The sequence below is a fragment of the Harmonia axyridis genome, chromosome 5 (assembly GCF_914767665.1).
Source record: "Harmonia axyridis chromosome 5, icHarAxyr1.1, whole genome shotgun sequence".
Lineage (NCBI taxonomy): Eukaryota > Metazoa > Arthropoda > Insecta > Coleoptera > Coccinellidae > Harmonia > Harmonia axyridis.
In genome coordinates, this window is record NC_059505.1 from 36,381,153 (window position 1) to 36,396,627 (window position 15,475).

Genomic DNA, 15,475 nt, shown 5'->3' on the forward strand with positions numbered 1-15,475 from the left:
ACTCATATGTCTCCACAGCACTCTTGACCACGAATTTAAATGAACGCTCGTTATATAGAACAAATAATTCAAAGAATTCAGACATTGTAATGAAACGAAACTGCGATTTGTTCGGTGAATGAGTGCTCAAAAAAGAGATAAATCACAATGTATAGAAAGTATCACATAATTTTTGGATCTCATTGCAAGTCTCTCGGCAAGTTAATTGAGCAATTGCATTCTAGTATAACGCTGCGAAGGTTTATTAGAAATTCTGTGAAAAATTGCATGAATACATGTCTGAACAACCTGGAAAAATCTCCCGACTTCACGTCTGCGCTTTCCTCATTTTTTATAGATAAACAAACCTTGTTCCACCGTGGAAATTTCCTCGCCTTCAAACAAACATCCTGGGTATTGAATTTACCGAATGCCCCGCATATCCACGCATTTTTCCCGGTGGAGGTTTCGAATCGTATCTATCGCTGCTAAGACACTTTGCATAGCGTTCTGTTCGTCGACTGGATACCGATGTCGAAATAAAACACGTATACGACCTTTAATAGTATCCAGTCCAAGATAGGATAATTATTCAGCAAATTGAATCGCGTATTATCTGTATGATTTATGCGTTTCTTTCATTACCTCCACATAGCTCGCATATTTATCATTGACTGGATTCTTTCGTGAAGTTGTGCCGATTTGAGTATGGCAATGGATTACCTATTATTCAATCAACTGGCGGGCGATCTAGTGACGTCCGAGCCGTGCAGGTGATTGGGCTTTAAATCTCCTTATTCAGACATCGACTGCAAGGAATATTATCGGGTTATCTGTTGGTCTCGACGGTGAGACTGGTTGTGGCGATTGATTGAGGAAATTATACTGGTTTGACATGGTATAGAGATTTATTCATTCAGACAATTTTTCAATTCTGGAAAAAGTACCTCCTCGGGCTAGAGTCGAACCCGCAACCTCCGAATAACTAGTCCGATGCTCAAACCACTAAGCCACCGAGGAAGCTGAAGATGCCTTACGAACTATATAATTCGCAAGGTTTATTTCCGCAAGTGTAATTGTTAGAAAGAATATAATATATGAAATTATTTTCACGGCGTCCAGACAATTTTTCAATTCTGGAAAAAGTACCTCCTCGAGCGGGAAGATTCAGAAACCTGAATCAAGCTGAAGTCGCTATATGTCGACGATGCGAGAGTATTGTACCACTATTGTGGTACAGTAGTAGTGACAGTGACGTGTGATAGTGACAGTAGACTACTACAGATAATGCACGGGAAGGGAAAAGTGTATAGCACATATGGAGTAGTACATTCGTTAAACACTCCTACTTCCACAATTTCACTATACTCTACCATTTACCAACCAATGTAAGCAAACACAAGTTTGGTTTAAGTAGAGGATAGTGTGTCTTTTTAGCTGCTTGTGTCTTGTGTATCTCAACGTTCGAACTATCTTTTCAAATTACTGGCTAAAATGAATACAGTTACTCTACCAAAAAGAGAATAGTAGAGTATTTGAAAAAAAGTATGCTGGTGAACTCTACTACAACTACTGATTATACCAATGTGAACCAGGCTGATTTTAAAGGATCGAGAAACAAAGAAGAATAGTGCCACACCCATTTGAAAACGAATTATGTATTCTCTCTGTCATTTGATGGATTATCTTTCTTTTGTTCTAGGTACGAAACGAGGCAGAGCAAAATAATTAAAGATCAAACGACTCATTTCCCTCGAGGCCGCTTGGACCATCGGCCTTACGCAACTCTTAATTGACTCTTATCGTTTTTAATTAAGTCGAGGTCTCGTACCGAACTTTTTGCGGGGCGTCCAAATCACTAAATCTCCATTAAGTGTCTCCCCGTTTGGAGCACGCCTATCCCGAACGGACACTCGGGTCAGGAAATGCAAAAACGCATCGAGCAGAATTGGCCGAGTAGGCCGGTTGTAAATCGATCAACTTCTGTATCGGGATTGAACGATGGCGATTTATTGCCATTGTGAAGGACCCCGTCGACTGCAGCATCGATCATAAACGCGCTGAAGACGACGCCCAACAAGGTTTAATGGGGACGGCGTGGCCCCCGAAGATGTCTTTGCGGAATCGGGCGGTTTTTGTGTCTCGTTTGAAGAGTATCGAATACTCGAGATTGGCCTCTAATTGGGACTGGCCAGGAAATCTCATTATACAGGGTGTTTCCTAAACATGCGGCAAAAATTCAGGGGGTTGTTCCTTGGACTATTTTAAGCATGTTTTGTCCTTGGATGATTTTTGAAAAACCTCTTTGTTTCGAAGATACAGGGCGAACAACATTTTTCATATTTTTAAAATTAATAATAGTTTAAATAAAAATGCGTACCGCACTGTGTTTACTAAGTAGGTACAATTTATTTTTAAATTTGTTTAACAACATTCCAATTACTAAAAACCCTTAGATTATTTCCTATGGGGCCATCTAAAATCATTAGTTTATACCACTCCAGTAGAAAATGTGGAAGACTTGCGAAATCGGATCATTGCTGGGTGTAACTTAATAAGAAATGATCCTGGTGTTTTTGAAAGGGTTCGGCAGTCAATGAGGAGAAGATTGGATGCTTGTATGCTGGCTAGAGGTGGTCATTTTCAACAGTTTTTGTAGGTTGAGTTGAATTTTCATGTAATTTTTCATAATAAAATGTTGTTATCTGAAATTTTGTTTCCCCTATATCTTCGAAACAAATAGGTTTTTCAAAAATCATCAAAGGACAAAGTATTCTTAGAATAGTCCAAGGAAGAACCCCCTGAATTTTTGCCGCAGTTTAGGAAACACCCTGTATAGTATGTACCATTGCGAATAATTCAATTTTGAAGGGAAAAAATACAGTTGAAGCAAAATTTTGGCTTGATGGAGAGTTTTCGGGGTCTGCACCAGGAAAATAAACCATTATTGATTGGTATATTAAGTTTAAACGTGGTGAAATGAGCACCAAAGACAGCGAACGCAGTGGACGCCCAAAAAAGGCTGTCACCGACGAAAAACTCAAAAAAGTTCACAAAATAATTCAGAATGACCTTAAAGTGAAGTTGATCGAGATAGCAGACATTGTGAAGATATCATCTGAACGTGTACATCATATCATTCATGAATATTTGTACATGAGAAGAGTGTGCAAAATGGGTGCCGCGCGAGTTCACAATCGATCAAAAGCAACACCGTGTTAATGATTTTGAGCAGTTATGTCAGTATTCTGGGATTCGCAAGGTATAACAGCTATTATTGCATTAGCGTTATTGGTTCGTTTTAAGGATTAGATCGTTTAAAAACAGCCCCATTTGAAAAAAAGGTGCTGTTTCATGAGTAAATGGCATAAGCTACTGAACTCAATGATATCGGAAAATTAAAAAAAATACTTTTTCCTATTGTCGAACTCTGCTTATTTTCTCTAACAGATTTAACCTAAACAACACATTCAAAATCCCCAAAAGGAAGGCCAACATCCAAACAACAACTCAAATTATCAACTCTTGTTATTACACAATATCGCGAAAGATTAAAAAAATCAGCAGTGCAATCGACCGTAGTATTTATATCGCCTTGTGGAATGCAAAATGGATGCTAATATAATAATTCATGTGATAAGAGTTATAAAACGTCTTATTACGACCATTTATCACACTCTTCTCTCACAGTCCGAAATTATGCAAGATTGTGCTCACAGTAGCAATTTGATCGAAGAAAAAAATTGGTAATTGACGTGAAATTTTCACGAGGTTTTGAAGTACCTGGTTCCTCGATTTGATTAATTGGCGGTTCGATGACTTAATTGGAGAAGACAGAGTTTCGAAGGCGTCGTCAAATTTGTCAAAATGTTTTTCTGAGTCTCGATTAAAATGATTTCTGGTCGTTCAAGAATTCAAACTGAAATAAAAACCATATCTCGTAAACTTGGGGACACATGATTAGGAAATCATTTTAATGTCAAGGTACTAGTCCCTCTAATTCCAATATAATTGTAGTTATTAGTGATTATGTACTATGTATTTTATGGTTTATCCACTTTGAATATGAAATGTCGCACCTAGTGAGATTTTTGGTACCAACTGAAAACTTCTTGTTACTGTTTGGAGCGTTCACAATTCAGTGGATATTTTCTGGTCCATCTGTTGACAGCAATTCTCAATGTTGCCAATGTGTCATTCTGATTTTAATTCTCAGAGTGATAAACATAGATAGAGGGAACATATGTCAATTTCAGTAAGCAAATTTTGTCCCCAACATGAACTATCAAATTTGACATGAAGCGCGCGGAAATGAAAACATATCAGTGATATGATATTTTACTCAATTCGCGATTTTCTCCACGAAGAACGCACTTCTTATGTCCCATAGTGAATCAACGTTTCATATTAACTCGAAATATATTGGAATAAATAGCTTAATATATAAGAACTTCAGAAAACAAACTTCAAGCGCGCCAAACGTCGTGAAACAACCGATGACACTAGGAGAGCGAAAGTTGCCAAACCTTGAATTTCAGCAGGTAGATACAGAATAATGAAAAATATCAGATACCAAATATTCAAAGTTGCACATTTAATTGGGAATCACTCAAATAAATATATTTCATTCAAAATAATATACATTCATAATGATATAGTGAAATTGTGGATTTGAAAATATATCACAATCCGACAACGTAATATAACCATGTTGGGGACATGTAAAAATTCCGCATACTTCCTCTATCTATGTTCATTACTCTATGGTACCAATTAAACCTATAAGATATTGGTGCCGCTGCTATGGGTGAAAACTTCAGGTGAGGTATGTTTTAATTCAAATTTGACGTTTTGATTTCCCTCCGAAATTCTTTTGTTTTGGTATCTTGAATTACATAACAGTATCTAAACACAATTTCAATGTGAATACTTTTGACAACAGTTGATGTTGTTAATGTTAATTTTATGGTGATACTAAGAAAAAATCCAGTTAAACCAAAAAAGGTCTATAACGTCATGTCACTGCTAAAATCAACAGACTATACTTCGAAAGAGTGAACCCATACTTTTTTCATTCTATGGACTGCTCTTTCAAATAATTCGATATATTTTCTGAAGAAACAAAATTTCCTGTAAAATTCGAAATGTTTTCTCCACTAATGAATATAACATAGATTGTATGGTTATCAAGATACAAGGATCCCCTCTACCGTCATCATTTTTGGATCTTTGAATGTTCCTTAGATCTCGGACGCAGACGTGTCGGCTAAGAATGTTCGGCCTGTGTATATATGCGTTTGGATAAAAATAAGACATTTCTGTATGCATCTCGCTGACGGGTTGATTGACGCGGTCGTTGACCACTGGATTGCGTGGATATTTCGGATGATTCCTCGATTCGAAATGGGGATTTTGGGCTATTGCGGTCCGGGTAATGAACGTATAGAATTTCGGGCATCTCGAGGCTGAGATGCCACAGGAGCTGATGTCCGAAAAGCTGAATTTCGGGATGTTTGAGCACTTAATAAACGTGCCAAATAAAAATATAATTTCATCGTCATTTCTCCCGTTGTATAATAGATCGGTCACCCATTCAGATATTGATATTGTCCGGGACTGCTTAGTCTCCGGATATGAAAAACTTTCTGTTGTGATCAATCTTCTTAGTAAAGTGTTATATGCTTAAATCGCATTTCTAAAAAAATATATAATTTATTGATGGATAATTTCTCATAACATACAAATGGTATGTTGCCGCCATCACGTTTAAAGCAACTAAAGTATTAGGGTGAATCTCTTAATCGACGTTCTTCAAAAAATTACTCATATAATTTTTTTCTTCTTTCAGAATCGACCAGCCGGGATAATTTCCTTGCCTCCAGGCTGCAGAGGGCCTAAAAGTTTATATCTCAAAAGGGTTGGAGGCAACTTTGGTTTCACATTACGCCACTTCATCATATACCCTCCTGACGGTCTTACTGTAAGTAAACTCTACATATAACATTGATTTAGTTGATTTTATAAGTTTGGAAATAAACATTTATCATTTTTTGTATAATATAACCCATCTAAAGCTACTATTGAAGTACTACTACTTGGATTGAAAAAAAAACGAAGAGGCCAGTAAATTTGCCTGGAAGGAAGTACGAAAGCCTTTTAATAACCCAGAACCTTTCTGTGGTGTAGTAAAATGATCCTATGAGGAAGAGTTTCGAGAGAAACCGAAAACCGAAAGAGAAATACTCTGGATCACTAATACTGCAAGATCCAAAAAGTATCTGGATTTCAATAAGAATACGCAACACTTCACTGACTTCTTCCTCACGGGGCATTGCAGCCTTAAGAGTAGGGTTATCAGAAACTGACAAATGCAGATTCTATATGAAAGAGAAAAAAACTTCTGATCACCTGGTCACAAAATTTCTCGCCAATGCAAGCTAACGAAAAAATGCTCTCTGAAGATACTCCAGATAAAGGGAGGCGAGCTGTAGAATGGTACAATGGTTAGAGTAGAGGAGGGGCACATTAATAAGGTGGTGAATTGTAGCCCTTTCGGCAGTAATCAGTTATTTAACTAAACCAGATCTAATCAGTAATCATTGTAGATTTGTACAAGATATTTTTTTGTTGATAGGAGGAAGACGATGGACGATTGGCAGCTGTGGGTGCGCTCCACGCGCCTATGGAGACAATATTCGTTCGGAAAGTGAAGAATCCAGGACCGGCCCATCTCGCTGGTTTGCAGAAAGGAGACAGGATAGTGGCAGTGAACGGTATTCAGGTCATAGACAAACCTTACAGTTTTGTGATACAGCTCATTCAGAAGAGTCCCGCCTATCTACATTTACTCGTCGTACCTAAGGAAGAGGACGCTCTGCAAAGGGTAAGAACAAGATCTCTTAGTCATTGAGCACAAACATAAGACCAGCTACTGATCCTTCCTTTTTTCACAGCTTTTCACTGAAACGGCTTACAACCCAGTCAGCAACCAAAACTTCATACCCGACTCTCCGCCCATCGATCGAAGAACCGCCCAGCAGTTCCTCACCAACACCATCAACCAGAGACCCGGCGAACTGCAGGTGGACGCCCAGTTCTGGAGATCCCTCCGGTACCCCTTCGGCTACAGCCAAACAACGAGATCCCAACAACAACAACAACAATACCACCATCACCATCAGGACAAAAGACCGCAGTCCTACCAATACGATACGCGGTACTCGGACAACGCTTCCAGACGCTCGCAGCCCTTGCCCAATGAGATCTACACGGAGATCCAGATCCATGACGCGCCGACCAGGCACACCAGCAGCAGCAACAGCAAGGCCCAGCCCCAGGTGCCCCTGTACAAGAAGATGGGCCGAAGGGCTAGCGACGGCACTGCCTACAACAACTGCGAACCGTACTACGACCTGCCCGAGTATACCAGCATAGCTAGCGATGACGACATGGTGTTGAACAATCAGAAACCGAGGGATCAGTACAACAAGACGAATCTGGCGCAGTCCAACGCGAACATGTCGGTGTTGACGTACCCCAGCAGCGCAGGCTGCAGGCTGAGCCTGGCGGACGACCGCAGGGAGTCCACTTCGTCCTTGACCTCGTCCTACGCCGACGGCAGCAAGGACAGCCTGTCATCCTTCGAGACCAACTCGACGCTGACTGGTCAAGAGACCGACGACTCGGCCATACTGTCCAGGTACCGCAGGAGCTTCCAGCAGAAGGAGGAGTTCCTGAAGATGCCGACCGGCGTCGAGCCGAACCTGAAGCAGAGGGAGTTCTACGGCAGGCCGAAGAAGTTGGAGAAGCCACAGTGGCCTCCCGGCGAGCCTCCGAAACAGCAGGACTCGCCGTCGAGGACGACCAAACCGACGCATCACAATTTTCAAAGGGTCAAACACGATATCGACAACGAGAGGGATCTGACGATGCAGCAGCCCGCGGTGGGCGTGGTGCAGCTTCAGCAGCAGCAGAAGGTGGGGAGGACGAACGCGCCTGCTTCCTTGGAGATATGCCGTCCGGATAATCTGAACGAGATGGCGTCCAACGAGGATGGAGATGATAAGAGGTAAGTTGGAGTTTTTTTTGTAAACAATTTAGTTGCTCGTCATTCAGGTCATGTTTTGCCTAATACCAATATTTATTTCAAAAAACTAAGTCTCTGATTAAACACAGTTAGGAATTGAACTGCTAGTCTAGATAATTAAAATCGCATCAAAAACTACCAAAGGTTTGGTGGATGCAGAAAAATGCTTGATTCAGCAAGGATCTCCTTTTTCTTCGAAACCAGACAAGGTAATGAGAGGACAAAAAGTCCTCCATATGGTATACCGATGGTTCAAAATAAAAAAAAGCACAGGTATCTCTAAGATCTCTAGATCCCAGGCCACGCTGAGGTTCTGGAATCATATACCTAGGGGTCTTTACTGACCTGGGAGCGCCGTAATACCTCTAGTAGTACCTCTATTATGGATACCAGGACATTGTGGTTTTGATGGAAATAAAAAAGCCGATAAACTTGCAAAAAGTACACCAAGGCCGACACTTGTTGGTCCTGAGCCTTTCTGTGGAATTGGAAAATGCTAATATAAGACAGCGGTCCAACAATGGGGGACGTACAATAGGAAAACCCTCTGGAGGAATACTCTGGTTCTTGCTCAGGCAAAGAAATTTGTGGTGCTTTCACCGACCTATATCAGAAAGCTCCTGAAGCTACCATGAGCTGAGCTTCGGATAATGTTGGGACTGCTGACAGGACACTGTCTGTGCAAATAGCTTTTGTACCGAAAGAGTAAGTCAGCAGATGAGATCTGCAGCCCTGCGGAAAGGAAGTAGAAACAGCTGAACACATAGTTTACAAATTCCAAGGGCTGACTGGCCTAAGATACACTCATATGGGAAAGTCAGTTCTGGATACTCACGAAGTGGTAGCCTAAGGCTGCTAAGGATGCCGTTGGTTTCTTTTACTGTATCGATGGCCTCCCTGGCTTTGTATGAATAGGTAGGGGTTAAGAACAAAAGATCAACTTGGTTGCAGTTCCTGGCAAGCTAATAGAGCCTCAACCCCGATTCAGTGAAATAATAATAATAATATTCCTAAACCATTCACAATCCCATAGGCGTGCACTTAATAAGTTTTCATTCAATTTTAATACTGTTTTCAACATTTAATCCATTTCCCCTTACGTACATTATTTTAATTTCATTCTTTCTTTTCAGAGTATGCTCTCCTACCCAGCTGGTCTTCACCAGGACGAGGCAGTTCGAGAGCGGTAAGCCCCTGCCCGAAGACGACCCGCTGCTGAGCGACCGCACCAGCTTCTACAAGAGCGAACTGTCCAAGATCAGCTCGAAACGATTGGTGCCCAATGTTACGGAGCGAGCGCAGGAATACGAGATCCGAGCGGTCGATCCGAGGCGAGAGGTCTCGACGAACGCTTCCTCGAGCTCCCTGAAGAAGATCCAGAGGGACAGCAGGTCCTTGGACAGCTCGGGTGAGTAGTTACCTTGATTTTTTTTGTCTTAAACTACTTGAAATACTTGTGATATTGGACCTGTTCTTCTTTGTATATTAAAATTACTGTTAGTTCATCCCCTTCAGTTTATGTTAAATTGAGAGATTTTGTGTTGAATCCAATATGAAAGGTGAAACTAATAAGAGTACACAATTTAATTGCCATTCATTTTATGTCATGATATATCAATCATCCTTAATGTGTCAAAAATACTGGTGTGTCAGTAGACACACTAGTAGTTTAAGACATTGTATTCTTTCGATTTCCTCTCTAGGTTTTGTAACTAGCTGTCTAATTGGCTGTCAATAATTGATCTCTTATTGTTGCACTCTATTCTTATGTCCATTCTTTAAAATTTCGTTTCCCTCTAATAAGGGAGCTGCTCCAGTATCAACGAGATGCTGAATGGTGGTAAATCTCTCTCAGGAAATGTGATCATTTCTACCGGAAGTAAATTTATCCACTGTCCGCCACCTTCAGAACAAGGCAGGACTGCTAATACAGGTTAGACGTGTGCCTCTAACCGACAGTATGCTAGTGATTTGGTTTTCGTTACTAATATTTGCTTTTACTCGTTTTTACTGAGATAAACTGAAATTGTCATCTTGAACTGAATAAGAGTTTTTTCGTGTTGCTTCAATCCTCGTAGTTGACCTACGACCCCATAGAAAAAACTAATAATTAATAATGTTTCAGCGTAGAAGCAGAATCAATAATTGTTGCTATTATGACACATGCTCAGTAAAAAAATATTATTCATTCGATTGTTATGTTTCGAAATTAAATCTTTCAACACACGTGACACTTATGGAACATACATCTTTCTCTGTAAATATTGTTGATATGTGTATGATTTACACAAATCAAGTTGGTGAAAATGAGAAATCTGAAACTTATGAAGTATTACAGTTTCTCCACATACTAGTGAAACGTGATCAAATCGCACGGTCCGACAAAAACCCGAACTAGATGGTGCAGTTTTTTTTTCTGGAAGTCGACCGTTTTTTTCTTATCGCCATCGGAAACATGACATCCGTCAAGACAACTTTCATACGGGATTTTTTTCTGTAGCGAATCAATCGGCGATATAGTCATTTTGCCAGATCGTTTAAGATTCTGCTGGTTTCTTGCCGCAAGATGTTGATTGACAAAATGACAATTATGTGCTCGTTAAGCCTGGCCTTATATGGGCTATTTTTTCCGTAGTCGGGAAGGTTTTAGTTTTTGAACGATTGGTCTGTGGGAGCCGATCTTGAATACTCTCTTTGATCGAAATGAATATACTGCCCTGATATTTATAATTGAAATTAATGGATCAATATGTACTTTCTTCAAAAAAAATTCTCGTGAACTAAAAACATTTTGACTGAATAATTAAGATCATTGAGAAAGCACCTTTTTTTCTCAATTCACCTATAGAATCTAGGATCTCTGTATAATCCTACTATCATAAGGTGTATTGAAAAGAAATCCATTACTTTTGCATGAAAAACGAGGCTTCAAAAACCATAGTTAGAATGATCCGATTAAGGTCAAATATACGCCGTTTCGTTCGATAACTTGTGCCATTTTGAAGGTAAGTTCATTATGCCCCTCTCATAGAAGCCCTTGTCCCTATGACAAAAAATTGAGACACTCGATTTTCACAAACCTCTGTTGAAGCGAATCTTTCAACAGCAAAATTGTTCGCCATGAACAGGAATATATGGTAATCTCTAAATGCCAGGTCCGGACTATAAGGTGGATGCATAAGAACCTCCCAAACGAGCTCCCGGAGCTTCTGGCAAGTTACTATCGATGCGTGTGCCCTGGAGTTGTCTTTATGGTTCACAATTCCTCTCCTATTGGCCAAAGCTAGCCCCTTCTGGGCGATTGCTTCCTTCAGATGGTCCAATTGTTGACAGTACAGTTCCGACTTAACAGTTGTGCCGTAGGGGAGCTACAGTGCTTACATGACGGTCGGACTCGACTATGTCCATGATTTCATCGACATTTTCTACAATTGGTCTTACCGGAACGGAATCGACGAAACCAAAATTGCGCGTGATTGGCTGTTACTGTATCAGGACCAAAACACTATTTACATTGCCTGGCTTGCATTTTCGCCGTTATCAAAGAAAAACTGTAAATTATAGCGTATTTTCTCTTAGTACTAGTGTCCATCTTTGACGCGCGCTCAAACTAAACTGGGTCAACAAATCACAAAACCGTCAAAAAAGGTTTTGTAATATGAAATCTCATCTTGCTAGCGCCATCTATTTGAACCCGATCAGACTCATACAACACGAGATACAGATAACTAAAGCCATCTATCGGAGAAATGATGGGTTTCTTCTTAGTACACCTAACATGATTAATTTCAAGTCCGTCACTGTCGCGGAGTTTTTCTCCTGCGTCAAGTCTTAACAAACGACGCCACACAAACTGCAATCTCTTGAAAACCGGCGTGGCAAATTCGTTCGTCCGCAAAACGCTCAATGAATAACCACTATGTTGTACGAAACTGGTCTAGCCCCGACTTGTGCGCCATTCTTCATGCCTAATGGACTATTCATACATCCAATCGTATCGATTAGGCCAGGTCAAGAACTAATTAGTAACGCATCCTATCTGCGGGCATGACAAATTGTGGTTATTGCATAATAAATTATCTCTCTCTGTCTCTGTACGCCTCGGACCGGAGATGAGATACGTTATAGGGAGACGCGTCGGCCGGAGCAGGAAATGTATCGGAATCATCGATTGGCAATAAGACGGATGTCGGCCGCTCTGAATATGTTTACTTTGTAATTGAATAATTACGCCTTTGAATCGCTACTCTGTTCGGTCACGTGACTGAGAGGCATTTCGACGGGACTTTGGTAGCGATGTTTCCGACTCTGATCTGTTCGAGATTCTTTGTGTGCAGGAATATATGGGCGTGATTCTGCTCGAACAATCTACGGAAATATGAGGGCTAATGATCTGCAACTCTCTTTCGAATAAAAAAGACCAACCGAAGATAAGAAGAAGAAAAACGTCAGACCGGTTGGACACGCACCGTTTCGAAAAACTATTGTGGAATCGGTTATTTTCGTCTTAATCTTAGGAATCAACGAAAATTGATTCTTAATTAATTACAAATAAGCGTATTCAACAAAAAACTTCCAATATGTCGATACTACTGAATAAGTTTATTTTGTAGTTGAATAATTGCACCTTCAAATCGCTACTCTGTTTCTTCACGTGACTAAGAGACATTTCAATCAGGGCAGTTGGTAGCGATGTTACTAACTCTGTTCTGTTGGAGATTCTTTCATTTCATTCATATTGATTCTACTCGAAAAATGTACGGAAATATGAGGGCTAATGGTCTCCAATTCTCCTTCGTACAAAAGAGACCAACCGAAGGAAAGAAAAAGAAAAACGTTAGACCAGTTGGACACACACCGCTTCGATGACTTACTATTGAATCGGTTTTAGGTTTGTCTAAATCTAATGAATAAACGGAAATATATTATAAAATAGGTATATGGTTAATTGAAACAAAATTTCAGATACAACATTATTGAAGCAATATAAACATCTTTAGTTGCATTTCGTTGCGTTTTGAAAAACAAATGTTAACTTTCACAAGACTAGAGGTTGTGCTTTTAACTAATAGTGTGCTAAAGAAACTGATCAAATTGTGGCATCGCTTTCAGCAACCAAAAACTGGAATTTCAATTTTTTTTCAGACGTCTCGGAAAGCCTGTCGAATAGAATACACTTCCGATCTAATTCTGCAGACTCTTGGACTGGAGGTTCGGATGATATCAGCCAAAGGAAGCTCAGCAGACAGGACACTGTTATCGAGAAATCGGCACAAGATGAAAGTAAGTATACTCAAATTTTCAAATTACGTATCACATTCCTATTTCACACGAATAAGTCTAGGGATAATTTTTATTACATAAGTGTACAACGTTGAAAAAATTGATCATCTTTTGAAGCGATCCACGAATCAATCCAATTTTTTACTTCTTCATAAGTCTGAAAGTGCTGGTCAGCCAGGCAGTGGGCCATTGATCGAAACAAGTGATAGTCCGAGAGAGCAACGTCTGGAGAATAAGACGGGTTGGGTAGGACTTCCAATTTCAAAATATCCAAGTATGTCTTGACCACTCTCGCAACATGGGGATGCTGTAAAATCACTTTATCATGTCTCTCGTTGTATTGCGCCGTTTGTCTTTCAATGCTCGGCCCAAACGCATTAATATTGCGTTCGATAACGATCGCCTGTTATTGTTTCAGTCGGTTTCAACAACTCATAATACACTACGCCGAGCTGGTCCCACTAAATACTGAGCATGACTTCGGAACCGTGAATATTCATTCGGTTTGGTAGTCGACGTGGAAACATGGCTGGGATATTCCCATGATTTTTTACGCTTGGGATTTTCGTAATGAACCCATTTCTCGTCTCCACACATAATGCGATGCAGAACTTCCTTCCGTTTTCGCCTTGCAATCAGCTGTTTACAAGCAAATAAACGCCACTCAGTATATCTCGGCTTCAAATCGTACGGCACCCAATTTCCTTGTTTTTGAATCATTCCCATGACTTTCAGGCGATTTGGAATTGCTTGTTGCGTCACTCCTAATGATCTTGCCAATTTTTGTTGCGTTTAACACGAGTATTGATCAAATAATGCCTCCAATTCTGCACCTTCGAAAACCTTCTCTCTTTCACAGCCATGCTGGTCTTCGACGTTAAAAATCACCGTTCTTGAAGCGTTGGAACCACTCGGCTCGTTCTTTCACTAATAGCGGCCCCACCATAGATATTCGAGAGCATTCGATGAGCCTCAACCTCAGATTTCTTCATATTGAAACAGTAAATTAAAACCTCCCGCAAATTATGAGAATTTGGCTCGTAAGATGATGTGTTTAATCGAGAATAACTTTATGATGCAGACACAAATCGACTAATATTTCGATGGCGTTAGGTTTTACCAATACCTAAGCTCATTGTATGACGTCATTTCGCTACCACTTACCGCTACAGCCATCTGTTGCAAAATGGCGGAAGCAAAGTTGTACACCTATGTTAACGAATCTGACCGAAACTAATGTTAGTTTTACCTGAGTCGACATACGCTGGTACCGGTTTATGAAAATTGTTGTCACTTGGAACGAAGGTCATTTAGTGAATAATAGATAATATACTATAGTCTGTAATGTATATTTATAGTTGTCATCTCAAAAAAATCGACCACTTCATGGGTATTCTTCTATTAATCAGAGAAGGAAACACCAGTTACACTGCTTTTCCAATAAGTCATCATAAAGCAGCACTTCAATGAAATTTGAACTCTATTTTGACATAACTTTTTTTGAAACAATATTATAGAGTCTCACGAGTACTCACCTCAACTTCACTTGGGGAGATAAAAGTCATAATGGCGATTCGGAACCAATGGTCACAGCTCCACCTGCGAACTTTGACCATTGGTATCTCCATGATGTCTTCTATCTCACAGTTAATTTTAGGCCATTTCTCGTGGGTAACCCTGCATAAACACATCCCCAAACACTTCATTTCGACAAACATTTACTAAACAACTCACAGCTCACACACACACAACTGCCTCCATCATAAGCACTCCTGTCGCTTCAAGCACATTTACCAATTTTTTTTCTCTTTCTCCATCTCAGAACCCGATAAAGCAAGACACAGAATCCCGAACAACGGTGACCTTTCTCCCCTGATCCCCGAACCCGTTAAACTCTTCCCCCTGGCCCCTCTAGTGTCCGTTACCCCTGCCTACGGCCCAGTGGACACGCCCAAACCCATCAGACCCACCAGACTAGACCTGGACGCGCCCGTGAGGCCCATGAGGTATCTGAAACCGCCCAGAACAAGCTTGGAATCGCCCATTGATCAGCTGATGGCCGAAGGTCCGTTTGTTTCTTGATTTTTGTCTTTTGGCGACGACCTGCATCTTGTAGAGTTGGAAACA

At 40.4% G+C, this 15,475-nt stretch overlaps 1 protein-coding gene across 10 annotated transcripts in view; it reads left to right on the forward strand.

Moving 5' to 3' along the window:
* The window catches only part of LOC123679748 (rho GTPase-activating protein 21-B), a 259,603-nt gene that overhangs the window by 196,893 nt on the left and 47,235 nt on the right, over nt 1–15,475 (forward strand). For 6 of the 10 annotated variants that reach the window (XM_045617212.1, XM_045617202.1, XM_045617206.1 and 3 more), the window contains 7 exons: nt 5,828–5,959; nt 6,614–6,862; nt 6,933–8,047; nt 9,199–9,473; nt 9,870–9,998; nt 13,211–13,348; nt 15,171–15,413. In XM_045617212.1, the coding sequence (XP_045473168.1) occupies nt 5,828–5,959; nt 6,614–6,862; nt 6,933–8,047; nt 9,199–9,473; nt 9,870–9,998; nt 13,211–13,348; nt 15,171–15,413 (2,281 nt within the window). The remainder of the gene's footprint in view (nt 1–5,827; nt 5,960–6,613; nt 6,863–6,932; nt 8,048–9,198; nt 9,474–9,869; nt 9,999–13,210; nt 13,349–15,170; nt 15,414–15,475) is intronic. The other 4 variants (XM_045617210.1, XM_045617211.1, XM_045617208.1 and 1 more) reach the window with 3 other exon arrangements.